The 16,362-nt window shown below is 40.3% G+C and overlaps 2 protein-coding genes across 2 annotated transcripts; one reads left to right on the forward strand and one right to left on the reverse strand.

Moving 5' to 3' along the window:
- The first annotated feature begins 11,117 nt into the window (after positions 1-11,117).
- On the forward strand, positions 11,118-15,394 carry LOC106434843 (RNA demethylase ALKBH10B). Its single transcript, XM_013875697.3, has 7 exons — positions 11,118-11,866; positions 12,365-12,507; positions 12,872-12,989; positions 13,080-13,181; positions 13,274-13,383; positions 13,465-13,619; positions 13,703-15,394. Exons 1-7 carry the CDS (start codon positions 11,464-11,466, stop codon positions 14,112-14,114), a joined length of 1,443 nt encoding a protein of 480 aa, XP_013731151.1. The 5' UTR covers positions 11,118-11,463; the 3' UTR covers positions 14,115-15,394.
- On the reverse strand, positions 15,182-16,361 carry LOC106434847 (protein RESISTANCE TO PHYTOPHTHORA 1, chloroplastic). The gene is made up of 3 exons (XM_013875701.3): positions 16,011-16,361; positions 15,546-15,926; positions 15,182-15,461 (listed from the first exon to the last, which is right to left on the reverse strand). The coding sequence occupies exons 1-3, from the start codon at positions 16,308-16,310 to the stop codon at positions 15,435-15,437; spliced, it is 708 nt and encodes a 235-aa protein (XP_013731155.2). The 5' UTR covers positions 16,311-16,361; the 3' UTR covers positions 15,182-15,434.
- Position 16,362: the final 1 nt, after the last annotated feature.

Consider the following 16,362-nt stretch of genomic DNA (forward strand, 5'->3'; position numbering starts at 1 on the left):
GTCTAATCACGGTGGTAAGGAGAAGCGCAAATAAGTGCTGGAGGTTGATACAGAAGACGAAGTGGGAGAACCAGAGGCTAGACCCGTGGGCGTCAAGGCTGCTAAAGCTCCTTCTAAGAGGAAGAAGAGTGGTAAAGAAGAGGAGTTGTCGCAGATTTAGGCCATCATGGCAGTGAAAGAAAAACTCTCTAAACAGAAACTGCTTGAACGTTTACTTGGCAAAAAAGAGCCACTCACTGAGATGGAAACATCTCTTAAACTCAAACTTATGTCTGAGATGTTGGGTAGTTTTGTTACTCGTTTGTTTAGTTTATCTCATGTCGTTTGTTTGTATTGTTTAGTGCTAATAACTGTTGCATTTTTCTGTTGTTTTAGGTTGAGCAGTAGGACATGTGAAGGCACGGGTGCTGCAAGAAAAAAGTGTTTTGTTGTCTAGCTTCATGTGAGCCAACTCACGGGTTCTACTGTATCACTCTATGTTCTATAAAAGTTCACGGCTGGAGGATGTTTTTATTGCTACCTATCTCGTTTGTTTACTCTCAAATAGTTCTTCTTTCCTTTCATTTGCGGTTGATACTACTCGAAGGTGTTGTAATATTTTGCTATCAAGGTGTTGTAATCTTTTCCTACTACTCGAACTTGCAACAAGTTGTAATCAGATTTGAGCTGCTTCACTTATTAGGTAACACAAGCATTTCTCCTTTACGAATCTGTTATATAAACTATATAGCTTGAAAAAAATTTGTAAACCTTCTAGAAACCAATCTAAAACTTGTAAAACCTAATAGAAAAGATGTCATTATCTTCATCCGATGTATCCAAGCATTTCTCCTTTACCAATCTGTTATAGAAACTATATAGCTTGAATTACTGAATTGTGGAACTTTTTATGGTTTCAAGGAGGGATACCTAAAAATGTCATCATCTTCATCCGATGAAGTCGAAGAAAGACTGGAAGAAATTTTCGAAGAAATCGTCGAAGATACATACAATGAAATAGTCCAGTCCCAAACCAATAAGCAAAGGAGACATGCTTATATAGAACAAAACCGTGAAGCAGGACACGACCGTTTATGGAATGACTACTTCAGCGAAGATTATACATTCTCTACACAATTATTCAGACGCCGTTTCCGCATGAATAAGGAATTATTTATGCGTATTGTCGATGGCCTCTCAGAGAACGTTCCATTCTTTCAACAAAGAAGAGATGCAACCGGTAGGTTAGGCCTTTCTCCACTACAAAAATGTACGACAGCTAAATAAAAATAAATTTTTCACTTTAAAAAAAATAAATTATTTTTTTATTCCTAAGGACTTCGAAGTACACCATTGGACATAACAAAAGTACGAGGATCCTTAACTATTCAAAAAAAAGTTTTATATTGCTAAAGACTCAATTAAGAGTAACACCATTGCGGGTGTCCTAAGCACTCTACCAAACCCGGCCTGATTACTTTGTTATTTTTTTTGCTAAGAATGCTAATAATATGATGTTTAGATTTACAATAAGTTAATCTAAGAGCTATTCTACCTTGGCAAAAAGAAGGAAAAAACAAGATAGAGTAGTGTTTATGAACCTAATAGATATGATTACTTTGTTGATATGAATTTTTTCTAATCACTAATATAAACAACAAAATACAATTAAAAAGCTTAGAATAACGAGATGACATGCACGATCGTTAAATCCTTCATAAAATAATGCTGTGAATGGGCTGTTATGAAGCTTTTGTGTCGTAACATGATCTCTAAGTTCTACAGATTATTCAATTTCAAACGACAACTGTTTTTTAATCTGTCCAATTTAATGCAAACGCCATGCCATTATTCGAGTTCTCTTAACCGAAAAGGTCAGATTGTGTTGAGATTTCGTTTTCTTATTTTACTCATATATATCATTGCTTTAACACAAACTAAATGAGAACAACTTAAGAACCTTATTTAATATATTAATTTACATCACGATTTTTTAAAAAACTTTCTTATTTAGCTATTAGTGTTTATGTTTAAAATGATTAATATGATTCCATTTATTTTATTTTACTTTATTTCAGTAATTATTCTTTAAAATATTTCCTATTTGCACTCTGATGGCTAATTTTTCAGTGAAAACTTATTCATATGATATGAAGTCATTTTATCGGTTTTTCACTACATATCGACAGTAAATTAAGAAGATGTATTTATATAGTTACTAATCACTTAAGGTCAAGGTTTTGAAAACCGGACCGGACCGGTTGACCGGCCGGTCGAACCGGTCCGACCGTGACTCGTTAAAGAAGCCGAGTCCGGTTCGGTTTAAAACCCGGATTTGAGGAAAACCGGTGAAACCGGCTAAAAACCGGTGACCCGGTTCAACTTCAAAACCCGGTTCAATAGAAATCAACATATAATTAATGCATTTTCAATTGTTATTAAAATATAATATTTCATAATTAATATTTAATTTTTACTATTTAATTAGTTTTCTAATTGATTCTTTTTTAAAGAATTTTCTTTTTTAAAATATCTTTTCGACTCTCATATTTTATTCTCGTTTTTCTATACTCATAAAATTTAAGACTTTTAGTTGTAAAAATAAATAAATATATAATTTAAACGGTCATTCATTTTTCTATCAATTTTAGTTGATATAGTATTCACTTGTATATATAACTAAACTTATGGTTATTGTTTATTATCTAATTAATAAAAGAGAACATAGAACTGTAGGTCTATATAGTGTAACTATATGATTATTTAGATTTATTTATTTTTAAATAGAAAACCCGGTTCGACCGGTTGAACCGGTCCGACCACTTAACCAGTAGCTTTACCGAGTCGGTATCCGGTCCGGTTTTAAAAACATTGCTTAAGGTTAAAGAAACTGAAAACAGTGTTCTAAAAATTATAAACTTATAAATACACAGAACTGTGTACAGTGTCGTCCCTTGTATAAGGCAGGTAAAGCATGAGATTTAGGCCACAAATATTTATTAATTTTGTGGGCCACATATTTGGTGTTTTCCTTACTAATACTAGCTGTGTGAATTTTGATGTATTGGTTATCTTAAGTTTGATTCTCTTAATCTTACGTTCTATAAAATATTTATTGCATTTGGTAGTTTCCATAGTGACATTTTTTTGGGTGAAATATGTTAAGGTTTCCATAGTGACATTACAGTATTTTGTTATCTTGGTTATGATGTTTAATAAGCTTATTAGTTATCATTAGTTGTGGATTTAAATGTGTGTTTTTATTTAAAATAATTATAGTTAACAAGACTATATATTACATGATACTACTATAAAGGAACATTTATTTTTGCTTTAGGCCACCGAAACTTTTGGGACGGCACTGGCTGTGTACATGGATGTATTCAAAAACCTACATTGAATGCAAACTTTTCAAAATAAAATTATAAAAGTTTGAAAATACTAATTTGTCGTTTAATTCATAGTAAAACGGAGAGAGTCCCTTTTCGACGATCAAGAGTCAAGTTTGACTCCAGATGCATAATATGTACTGTTCGTACTATTAGAAAATATTATTTTTAATAACACCATTTTGATCAAATTACAAGAAAATACATTCACAAATATTTGTCAACTACATCTTGACGTTACCAAACTGGCTTATATATATTTTTCTAATATTAAAAAAAAAAAACTCGAAGACGCCAACTTTTATACTAGTTCTAATTTTGTATAGCAGGTCGAAGGTAACTCTATATATTATATAATTTTGCGTTTCACTGTTTTAAATGCAAATGTCTTTAAAGTGTAAACACATATGGAAAACTCATGCTGACCGATGTTGTTTTGACTAATTGATATATACTATTATATATATGAAGAATCGTCAATCGATAAAGCTGTTTTAAAACAACATACAAAAAAAAAAGAGAGAATTAAACAGACAAACAGAAAGTAAACGAAAAAGACAGTAAAATATCGGAATGATTTGCTTCGATCGAGCAAGTAGTCGACACTGTATAAGCAGTGAAGACAATGGACGGTGACACAAAAGCTGAGTCACCAAAGGCTTCGCGTTGCAGGCAAATGGTTGGTCTTTTAAAAGTGACTTTATATGTAAGAGTTGAATAACATTTACATTCGCAATTATTTTATCAATACACGTCTTTTGTCGTTGTGTGATTTCACTTGTCTCTCTATTCACTACCGTCAACCCTCTCATTACAAAAGGCAAGCAAGAACAAAAATTTCGAACAGCTCAGTGACCTCTCACAGTGACAGAGAGACCAATCCCCGACCCCGACCTATTAACAAGTTTTCTGATCCAAGAAGATAATATCTTTTATTCGACTATTGTGTTAGTATAAGGACTGATAAATAAAGGAAATTCCACAACCCTTAATTAAATCTCTCTCTCCTAAACTAAAAACGTAGAACAATGTTCGTTTGGAATTGGCAAACCGCGAAAGAGAGAGTAACTTATGATGTGATACTATATTTGATTTTTTTTTTTTTTTATCAAATTAAACTTATATTGAAACGTAGTTACTCATTCCAAGGAGGTTTGATCGTAGGTAGTACAAAGCTGATTTAGTCAATGAATCAGCATGAGCATTTGCTAAACGCGGAATAAACTTAAAGGAGATAGAGGTGAAAGACTGAGCCAACTGATGGATGTCATGTAGGATGCCTTTCAAAGCCACATCTTGTCCTTGTGAGTTCAGGAGCAGGATAAGAGCTTTTGAGTCAGAGTAAACAATGAGACTGCTGACGTGTGACGAGACTGCAGCGTTAACCACAGCTTTAACCGCAAGTGCCTCAGCTACAAGGGCCGAGGTGACAAAGCGCCGGTGAGATGAAGAAGACTCTGCACTGGTTCCTTCAGCGTCTCGGAGTTGCCATCCGAGGCCGCAGTTGCCTGTTGAAGAATCCCAAGCTGCATCTGAGAATGAAGACCAAATATAAGAATTAACAGCTTGTTTAACGTTAGATGAAACCACATATTGTGGTACAGGAGGTTTTGTGACCATCGTCTGAGCAGCTCTCCAAGCTCTTGCATCTTGAATAGCTTTAAGAACAGAGTCTTTCTCAGTAAAGATTCTGTTTTCAAAAAGGAGTTTGTTCCTATTGGTCCACAGAATCCATAGGATCCAGGGATATAGTGGCGTGCTTCCAAGGCCAAGAGGGGGAAGAGATATCATCTTCCGGCATCGATCAAGTAGTTCTGAGACAGATGAGACTCCATGTGGGTTCGGTTTATTGATGCACAGGAGTAGTTCCCACACCTGGTCAGCAAAAGGACAGTGTAGTAACACGTGAAGTTCAGTTTCCAATTCGCCACATCGTTTGCAAGTAGCGGCAGCATCAATTCCTCTGTGTACCAAGACTGAACCCACAGGGAGCGCTTTGTTGTTGGCCTTCCAAAGAAAATGTTTAATCTTTGGTGATGCTTCTATCTGCCAAATACACTTGTTCCAATTGAAAGCTAGGTCAGATTGATCTTCATTGCAGAGTTTTGCTATAGCATAGCCTGATTTCGTGGAGTACACGCCTGAGGCATTGGGCAGCCACACTCTCTCATCTTGCATTCCAAGGGTACTGGGAATCAGTCTCCGGATTGCTTCCTCGTATTGGGGGAGGTTACTTCTAATAAGATCAAGGACCCAGTCTGTAGACGATGGTTTCATAAGTTTGTTCACCCGCCAGTTACGGTTTTCTTCAGTGGGTGGTCCCATGATACACATTGGTTCAACAGTTGATAGCCATGGTTCCTTCCATATCTCCACTTCATTCCCTGACCCTATTGCCCAGCCTAATCCCTTAACGAGCAAATCACGTCCCACCAAGAGACCTCTCCAGCCATGTGAGGCACTTGCTGGAACCTTTACGTCTAAGAAAGAAGAGTTAATGCAATACTTGCCTAGAACGATTTTTGCCAGTAGGGAAGAAGGCTCCTTGAGGATTCGCCAAGACAGTTTCGCAAGCATTGCATCATTGAATTGTGCAATTTCACGGAACCCTAAACCGCCAGCGTTCTTCGGCTTTGCGAGTTTTTCCCACGCAATCCAACTCATCTTTTTTACACTAGGGGAAGCATCCCACCAAACCTAGTAAGGATAGATTGGATTTGTTTGCACAAGGACATGGGAAGTTTGAAACAAGACATGACGTAAGTCGGCATAGCTGCTAGGACTGATTTGAGTAGCACCAACTTCCCCGCTCCGGAGAGGAATCTCGTTGTCCAACTATGTGAGCGTTGTCTTATGCGATCCACCAGTGCCGCGAAAATGTCTCGTTTTTTTCCGACCAAAGTGCTTCGGTAAGCCTAGATACTTGCCGACTCCTCCCTCGTTGAGAATTTGGAACTGGTCTCTTACTCGCCGTTTCGCTTCCCCAGGTGTTTTCGATGAGAAGGTAATGGAGGATTTATCCAGATTGATGCATTGACCTGAGGCGTCTCCATACTTCTTTAGGATCATGATGAGTTTCGCACAGCTTTTGTGATCCGTCCTACTAAAAAGCATAGTATCATCTGCGAACAAGAGGTGGTTGATGGATGGACTGTGACGAGAGACTTTGACTCCAATTACATCACCCTGAAGCTGGGCTTTCTTACAGAGGCCAGATAGAACTTCCGTGCAAAGGATAAACAAATATGGTGAAAGGGGATCGCCTTGTCTGATTCCTCGGGTCGGATTAACTCTTCCATGTGCCGCTCTGTTGATGAGATAAGAGTACGAGACAGAGGTCACACATTTCATGATCCACCTGACCCACAGGTCGTGGAAACCCAGCCGCGTGAGAACATTCCGTAAAAAGCTCCATTCGATGCGGTCGTATGCTTTAGTCATGTCCGTCTTGATAGCCATGCTACACCGGACGGTGGCGCTTGAATGTTGAAGATAGTGTAGAATCTCGTGAGTTATAAGAACGTTATCCGCAATAGATCTTCCTTTTACGAATGCGGACTGGTGCTCTGATATTAGTCCGGTGAGTAGTGGCTGGAGCCGTCGTGTGAGCATTTTGGCTATGATCTTGTAGTGTGTGTTGCAAAGAGCGATAGGACGGTCGTCCGACACCTTTTTCGGGCTTGAGAATTTTGGAATGAGCCTTACGTGAGTTTCATTCTGTCGCGTGTCTAGGGTTCCAGTAGTGAAGAAACTTGTGATATCTTCCACCACATCATCTCCTATAATGTCCCAAAATGATTGGTAAAAGCTGGCCGAGAAACCATCTGGTCCCGGTGCTTTATCAGGGTGGATAGAGAATAATGCTTCTTTGATCTCTAGTGCTATCGGAGGAGCAATCAATGTATCGTTCATCTCTGTGGTGACCATCGGGGAGATCCCTTCCTCCACTACCTGAGATGAATCAGACATTTGGCATGAGAAAATCCGAGTAAAGTACTCGGTTATGCTCAGTACTATCTCCTCTTCCTTGTAGACTGCATTTCCTTCACTGTTTTCAATTACCGAAAACTTGTTGATAGCTCGACGACCTCGGGTAGATGCGTGAAAAAAACTGGTGTTGCGATCACCACTTTGGAGCCATTGGATACGGCTCCGTTGCCGCCAGTAGAGTTCCTCCTCTTTATATGCTAATTCAAGTGTAGCCGAGAGAGAAGCTATGATCACCGGGTCCGGAGCCAAGCTAGATAGAGCAGACTCTAGCTCCACTTGTGCCTTCTGGATCGCTAGATTGCTGTTAAGGTTTTGTTCCTTCACCCAAGCGATGATGCTATGTCTGATCTTTCCCACTCTTGTAAAAACAAAGTCATTTGGATCGCTTGCCCATTGATCAGCCACTATCTTGCGTATCTCAGGTTTGTCCTTCAGCCTTCTATCAAACCTGAATAATCCTTTCTTCTTGCGGGTAGAGACATCAAAGTGTACCACAATTGGCCTGTGATCAGACCCTTCGAAACGGAGATACTCGCAATGTCCAGCTGGGAATCGTTCAAACCAAGAGCAGTTTCCCATAGCTCGATCCAGTCTTGATTGAATGAAATAGTTGTATCTTGTTCCTCTCCACGACAAATGATTCCCGGAGTGTGGAAGGTCCCAAAGTCCCATTTGAGAAACGAAGCTCCTAAACGAGAGGAAAGATCCTTCCCAACGAGCTGGGCCTCCAACTTTTTCCGAGTTGTCGAGGAGATCATTGAAATCACCGGTTATCAACCAGGACTCATCTCTATCCGCCCCAATCTCAGTTAGTTTTCTCTAAAACTCCGGACGATCAGAAGCATTTGGAGCACCATAAATAAACGAAACAAAAGAGAAAGTTCCCCGAGCTTCTATTTGTGTATCAATTATATTTGGGGAGGAGAATAAGATTTCAACCTGAATTTCATCTTTCCAGGATAGGCAGAGACCTCCCGCCAAGCCCACCGGAGGGACCGTGAAGTGGTTGGTGAGGTCAGTGTTTTTGAAGAGTTTAAACAGCGCTTCATCTTGATTTTTAGTTTCCATTAGGAACAGAACAGCCGGAGAGATCCGCTTGCGGAATTCTCCGATATGCTGGATCGTCAAGGGGGTCCCAATACCTTGACAATTCCAGCTCACGCATGCTAAGGAAGAGGTTTTGGGGGAACCCGAAAATCCTTCCCCTTCTTAACCGTTGGAGGAATTATTTTAGTGTTCAGTGCTAATTTGTGTGTTGCAGCTGATGTTCCTCTTCCTCCGGCCACTATCGCATCGAGCATCAGTTTTCTTTTAGGAGATGGATGGACTTTAGTAACCCGTCGTTTCTAAATAGCGTGGCCTTGTGCTGGGCTGTTCCCAACCTTTCTAAGGGTCTGAGAATTCCCAACTTTCCTTTTTCCTGCAGCTTTAGCCAGTGCAGCCAGAGTCAGCTGATTTTCCTCACTTTCTTCAGTTTCAGTTTGGAGGAGGGGGCCTAAGCGGAGTGAAACATGGATTCTGTCTTCGCTGAGAGTCCTGATAGGTGATCGTTCCGAGGGGCCCAGCCTACCCGAGTCAAAAACATTAGAACTCGATGGTCGAGTAATAGAATTTATCACAGGGAGATGCATATTTTCATCAACTTCCTGGAGCTCCACATTATGGATGTGTTTAGAGTTGGAGTTTGACTCTGATCTTTCATTTAGACTGGTTCTCTGCGTGTGGACCGAAAGCCTATCCTTTGCACAGATTCTTTCCTCGCTCTTTGAGTTGGAACCAAGCGGGTCTGAGAGACGATCTGCGATGCTGTTTCGCCTTTGCACCGTTATGGCATTTGTTCCGGGGAACTGGTTCGACCTAGATCTCTCTTCTCTTATAGGTGATATCCCTGGCTTGTTATGCATGGGAGGTGCAAGGGGCGCCCGAGAATGGGAGACATAGTCAGCTGACTGTTGATCTCGTCCTTCTCTACGGGGCGGAGTTCTTCTTGATGATGGGTTACTTCTGATAGAAACATTCCTATCATCATAACGTCTCTTATTTTCCTCATAGCCAGAGCTCCTTTCAGAAACAATCCTAGAGGGATCGTTATGAGAAGAGCTTCGAGCATCTCTTGGGTCCGCATATTTGTAGTTAGACCAGCGAGCTCCCTCTCTCGATTGTCCTTGTTGTAGACGAGTTTGTCTCCTGCATTCCTGCCGCCTTTTGCTTTCTTCGATTCTTTCCAAGGTGTTGTGTTGGGAGATGCCCAACATCCTCTGATCTCTTCCTTGTCTAGATGGAGGGCGAAGCTCGCAATCTTCATCTTCATGTGACAGAGACTTACAGAAGAAGCAATGTTTTTCAAGCTTCTCATATTCCAACTCCACTTCAACAACTTTCTTTGAAGGAAGTTCGATGTCCATACGCATGATGAGTGGTTTTAGCCCATTGATCTGAACTTTCATTCTTGCCTTCTCAAAGTCACGTAGTTCAATAGGGCCTAGGGCTGCTCCTATGATGTCAAAAGTTTCATCAGTCCAGTAATGGAGAGGAACTCCATGGACCTTAATCCAGAACGAGATCGTCGCAGGGAACGAGTCTGATACTATCGGTTCCCATCTCTGAAGGATCATCATCCACTTCTTAAAATGAAAAGGCGATTTTGAGAGTATGGCTTGAAGGTCCTGTTCCGATTCAAACCCAAATTGGAACAAGGACGGGCCAAAATCTCTTCCAGTGATTCTGCCTACCACATTCCAATGTTGAAGAAAGAAGTCAACCAGTGCTCTAGTCTTTTGGATTGAGGAATTGGTGACTCTTCCTATGAGTGTGAATCTGTTGCGCTCTATGAGTTCAGAGCTATCCGATGCCGGGATTCTGACAAGCGGTTTACGGAAAGGAGGACGTTCCTCTTTCCATTTTCCTTTGTCAGCTCTTGAGCAGCGGTTCGCCATTGGCTCGTTGGAATAAAGTAAGAAGTTCCGCCGGTGATAGATACGCGAGACTACAGGGAGTAGTAAGGATACCGTATGACGATGGGGACTACAAGGATGTAGTAAAGTGAGAAACCAGTAGCTAGTGGTTTCATCCAACCATAAGGCTGTCGCAGTTGCAGGAGCCTAACATGGTGGTATGGTCGGAATCAGCGAACGTCGGCGGTGAAAATGGTCGGAGAAGACGGTCCCTCCGACACGGTCGGGGGAAGAACCCGGCGTGTAAAGACCAGAGAAGTCTTTTATCCACCAGTAACTTCCTTTCTCGGTAAGCAGTTCAAAAACCTAGAGAAGAAACTGTTGGACACTGGCCGAAAGGGGAAGGTCAACTCTGCAGACAGTCGGGAATCTAGCGGTTAAAACCCAATATCGTAAGGTGTGCAATAACTTTTTTTTGTATTGCGAGAAATGATACTATATTTGATAATTAATTATATTTGAAAACTAGCTTTTAGTATTTAGATTTAGAATGCGAATATTCTTGACTTGTAACAAATTCTGGTTTGAGTTTGGTATTAAAAGTTATCACGTCGATATGGGGTATGATTCATGATGTAAGTTCCCCCTCTTGCCTTACAAAAATGTTTAATTTATAATTAGTAATAGTCAACGCTTGCATTGCATGATTCTTGATAGATACATATATATATATATTTTATAAAGAAGGGTAATACGCAGAGCTAACTAGAGAGGGTAGTTGAGAGAGGCTTATATGGCTCAAGACTCCTTTTACTGCTTCTATAACCAATATAATAATAATTTTATTAAACGGAAATAAGTAATACTAAAGAGTAACATAAATCAAATATGTAATGATTGGTTGTGGCTTTTCTCACAAGCAAAAGGCTGAGCAAGTCGAACGACTTATTCGCCTATGCCCCCGCCTCTATCATTCAGTTTCAGCTCAATTAGTAAATATATTATTATCTTCTTTAATCTTATTTTATAGTTACAATTCTATTTTTTAATTATACGAAATAATATATTCAGATCTCTCTCTTTTTTTTCTTCTTAATTTTCTGTCCCTAGGAGCGGCAATAAATACGCTAGTATTATTCCATCCATTGGTCAGACATAACTTAAGTTTCCGGTGAACCTTAAACCTCAAAAACCCTTTCTCTCATTTCGTGATGGCTGAAACGCCGGCATCTCCTATCAACGGATCTGTTTCTGCTCCGCTTCTCCTGTCCGATTCGGCGGCCAAAGACGTGATGATCACTTGGTTTCGCGGCGAGTTTGCGGCGGCTAACGCCATAATCGACGAGCTATGCGGCCACTTAATGCAGGTGAGCGAATCAGCGGGGGAGGAATACGAGGGCGTGATGGCGGCGATTCATAGGCGGAGGATGAACTGGATCCCATTGCTCCAGATGCAGAAATACCATCCTATCTCTCAAGTTACGCACCAGCTGCAAACCGCGACGGCGGCCAAGATCAACAACAACAACAACAACAACAACAAACTCATCATGATCGATCCTGTAGATTCAATGCTCGACGATGATTCTCCTACTAGCGATATCACTGATTCCGGTAAAGAAACCAAAATTTATAACAAAATAAAGTAGGATTTCTTTATATACCGCGAAAACTCAAATACATTAATACTCCCTCAGTTTTGTAAGTAGTTTTAGCAAAATAAGTTTGTTTCACAATATAAGATGTTTACACAATCCAAAACAGCTTTTACATTTATTACATATGTTGTGACCAATCTAATAATTCATGCCTTTTTATTATTGGTTAAATTTATGTATTAAATGTTATTTTTTCAAAAGTAACAATTTTCTTAATATTATCACTTTTAACTAAAACTACTTACATATAAAAACAGAGGAAGTATTTGTTAGTATATGCAATACTCTTATTACCCATATATCTATCTATCGAGATAATGTTCGTTACTATACTTCATTTTTTTTTTAAAACCCTGTTGAATAGACAACACCCGTTGAGTAGTAGATCATAAGTTCAAGTTCTGACCATTCTTAGCTAATTTTACACACCCACACGTGTTCGGTTTCTTCGCAGGATCTCGAGAAGAAGAGCGTGTGGAGGAGGAAGCCATGACAATATGTTGCAAGCACGAAGAAGAAGAATGTGAATCTCGAGCTTCTTCACTCATCAAGCAGTCCAAGCGTTTCTCGGCCAAGGAACATGTTCGAGGACATACGGCAAGTTCAAAACCAAACACATCCTCTTCTTTACTCTCTCTACAGTTTGGGAGCGTGGGAGACTTTGATACCAACCCCTTTGCTTATAATATGAGGTTTGATAATTCAGTTTAGTAACTGAAATAAAATAAAAAGAATCACCAATAAACAAACAAAATGGTTTTACAAAGATTTTTAATTTAATTAGCACCCTCTCTTAACTTTAATGAATTTGGACTATAAAATAGAAGAAGAAAAACTCATACGACTACCTCTATAATAATATTAGTTTAGCGTAATATATATCGTGAGTGATGGATGAAGTTTGTTTTCATTGTTGTTTCCAAATACTAATTAGGACTCTCTCATTGCTTGCTTTTAGCAGACAAATGTCGTCAAAGGCCTAAAACTGTACGAACATGTGTTCACTGGAACTCAACTCTCCAAGCTTTCGGATTATGTGAATAGACTCCGGGAGGCTGGTCGGAATCAGGAACTTCCAGGCAACTCTCCCATACCTTTCCTTATACACACTGGAATTAATGTTGATGCAAGTGTCTGAGAGACATTAATTACAAGTTTCCCAAATGCAGGGGAGACGTTTGTTCTGTTCAACAAGAACACGAAAGGGACCAAAAGAGAGCTTATTCAGCTTGGAGTTCCAATTTTTGGGAACACCACAGATGAACACTCAGGTAAGATCAAGGACAATTGGTGCATGCATCATTTTCTCCCGAATATCCTTAATTAAGCAACCTTTTTAGTGTGTTTTTCTACGTGTTTGCAGTGGCACCTATCCCAACCATTCTTGAAAGTGTGATTGATCATCTTCTTCAGTGGCGTTTGATTCCTGAATACAAACGACCCAATGGCTGTGTGATCAACTTCTTTGATGAGGTAGTTAACAACTGATTTTTCCAACTATTCTCTCAATCGATCTCCACCCCAAGCTAATTAATGTTTAAATTCATTTTGTAGGAGGAACACTCCCAACCATTCCAGAAACCACCTCACGTGGATCAACCCATATCCACTCTGGTCTTGTCTGAATCAAACATGGTTTTTGGACACCGATTTGGGGTCGATACTGATGGCACCTTCAGGGGCTCACTCACTCTCCCACTAAAGGAAGGGTACGTAAGGGGGAAACTCTCATTTACTAGCTATATTTCCTATTAACAAAAAATTTGAAAAAGCGTAAAAATGAATTTGGCAGGTCGTTGCTGGTGATGAGAGGTAACAGCGCTAATATGGCTAGGCATGTAATGTGTCCATCGCTAAACAAAAGAGTCGCAATCACTTTCTTTAAACTCAAACCAGACTCCAGTTGTAAGGCCCAACCGCCACTAACCATGAACCATGTCACCCTGTGGCGGCAAGGCACTCCAGCTCCCCCGGTTTTAAACCCATTCAGCATGGTCAGAGCTCCGTTGGTGATGCTAGCTCCGGCTCCCAAGAGGCTAGACGCTGGCACTGGAGTTTTCTTGCCGTGGACACCTCCGCCAGTGTCAAGAAAACCAACAAAGCATCTCCCACCGCGCGTCCAGAGGTTGCGTCTCCTATCATCAGCTGCAAAGTCGGTGGCTGATCGTGAAGCCTCGTCATCACCGGAGATCGGAGTGATCTGAGTCGGAAAGTGTCACACACGTTATCTACGAAGTCAGCAGAGTTTTTTTTCTTTCTTTTGGGATTTCCTTGATATCGTATACTTCAAGTTTGGTGTTTTTTTCTTGTTCATTCCTAACCTTTTCTTTCGTTTACCTAATTTTACTACATTATTATGCTACATCAGCTGTTATGATTCACAGGGAACAAGCGAACTATTTGAATTAAAATATGCCCCCCACTTGCCACAAGTTTCAAAGATCTTCAGTTTCAATCAAGTAAACAAGAAACTTGCCCAAATTTGCGTATACAAAAATATTCTCGCAACTGCTTTTACTTTACCAAAGGGAGCATGAAGAAGAAACCAGACATTCTGATTTTTTTTTTCTGAAACATATAGCTTCCATTGGCTCAATTTCCCCATCCCACACGCGTAGAATCAAAGCAAATCCCATGTCCTACTCATTGTCTTCATATACAGTACTACTAACACTAAAACAACAAGAATCCCATAGAGTAAAGAAAACCCCTTTCTTGTTCTTTAGTCTTCTTCTTGACAGAGAATGCCTAGAAGATAGGATGATGACAGCAGAAGCTCTCTACCGCCTCAGGGTAACGGCTATTTAGATTTGTGGTGATAAGCGTGAGAGGAAAAAACTGATCAAGAAGAGATCAAGCCCTGATATCACAATTCATTTCAAGCAAATAGAAGACTCGGAGGATAACAGCAAACACAAGAACAATTCCCCTGGAGCGTCAAGCCAAGAATCGGAGAGAGAGAGAGAGACAGTGATCAGAGTGGATAATGGTACTACTAGCGGCCCAAAAAAGAGGTTCATTAACAAGGGGGAAGAAGAGCATGCCGAGCCCTAAGCAACAAATCACTCGGCCTGACGCCCCTTATAAATAAGAAATCAGATGCTTTTATCGAGAACACACTCAAGAAGATGCGAAAAAGTTTAGCCTAGAACCAAACACACGAACCCTCATCCTATCCGTACAATAGAAGATAGAGTGGGATGCAAATGCAATGAGCCCACTTGTTTATTTTCTTTAAATTAACCAGCTGGGCTCTTGATAAGAAAAAATGTACTTATAATGGACTCGCATATTTGTATTTCCCAGAAAAGAAACAAACAAAGCATCTCAGAAGTCTATGAATATTACATAAGGGGGTTGCCAATATTTAGCAATGTACACATTCGTTTGCCTAAAAAAACCCACGTACATACCTTGAATATTCAATAAGCTATACATGGGAACAGAGAAGCTGAATGGAGAATCATCATTCATTCTAAAGGAAGAGAAGAGATAGAATCTTCAGAAGTCTCTAATCCAATCCTCTACTCGGTTCTTTCCAGCCATCCAAGCTGTAGTAAGAGGCAAAAACCACCAAAAAGAGTGAGAAGAAAACGACAAATAATAAATGAAAATTGGGAAGGAGGTATGCGTACCTTCCAAGCATACATAGCAAAGAAGGCAAGGGTATCAGCAGACCAGACAAGAGGAAAGGACTTCCAGAAGAAGGGGATAGCAACATTGAGTAAAGGGATGAGGAGAAAAAGATAGTTAAGAGCCTCTTTCTCTTTAGCAGGGCAGTCCCGTGCACGAAGAGAAGGAATAGTGAACATCCAAATGGACCACATACCCATCAACCTCCACAAGTCAGGTTGGGTGGAGGGAAAGAGGAGATTGAAAGAGAGGACACCTCCAACCAACATGGATGCATATCCTTGAACCTCAAAAACTTTGTAAAGAGTAGTTCCAGGGAGAGCTGGGTTTTTACTGGCGGTGGAGGCCCTAGGGGCAAAGGTTGCCGCAGTCTTGTTAACCACCTGAATTTGAATTTGAATTTGACAACAAGTCGTAAGCTTAGCTTCCTTGAGATTATGCACCCTAGTCGAATATTGGGTGGATACCTTTTTCAAGTCTTTACCGAGTGCAGAAGGGGACGGAGATTCTTCGGTTTGAACCTCCTCCTGGGGAGCTTCCACTCCGTCGTCAGCAGTGGCGCAAATTCGGAGACTACGGTGACGCCCATAACTCAGATTGGAGACGGGCGCAAGAGGAATCGGCGGAGAAATTAAGCAAAACCTCATCCTCCTCGTCTCTTCTACAATGATTTGATTTTGAACACGACGAGAGAGTCGCGATAAGGAGGAGGAACGGTTTTGATTTGGGGAGGGAGATGACCGGTACAATCCTAACCGAACCATCATTTTCGATTTTGGTTTTAATTTACACCAAACCAAATCAATTGACCCGAGGCCA

This window comes from Brassica napus, chromosome C4, assembly GCF_020379485.1.
Source record: "Brassica napus cultivar Da-Ae chromosome C4, Da-Ae, whole genome shotgun sequence".
Lineage (NCBI taxonomy): Eukaryota > Viridiplantae > Streptophyta > Magnoliopsida > Brassicales > Brassicaceae > Brassica > Brassica napus.

Excerpts from the sequence above, each read along its gene's own strand:
- LOC106434847 (XM_013875701.3), bottom strand. The coding sequence starts at position 16,310 with ATGATGGTTCGGTTAGGATTGTACCGGTCATCTCCCTCCCCAAATCAA. Across the intron at positions 15,927-16,010 it reads TCGGTAAAGACTTGAAAAAG|GTGGTTAACAAGACTGCGGC; the intron begins GTATCCACCCAA and ends ATTCAAATTCAG. Across the intron at positions 15,462-15,545 it reads TTGCTATGTATGCTTGGAAG|CTTGGATGGCTGGAAAGAAC; the intron begins GTACGCATACCT and ends CTCTTACTACAG.
- LOC106434843 (XM_013875697.3), top strand. The coding sequence starts at position 11,464 with ATGGCTGAAACGCCGGCATCTCCTATCAACGGATCTGTTTCTGCTCCG. Across the intron at positions 13,182-13,273 it reads CACCACAGATGAACACTCAG|TGGCACCTATCCCAACCATT; the intron begins GTAAGATCAAGG and ends ACGTGTTTGCAG. Across the intron at positions 13,384-13,464 it reads TGATCAACTTCTTTGATGAG|GAGGAACACTCCCAACCATT; the intron begins GTAGTTAACAAC and ends TTCATTTTGTAG.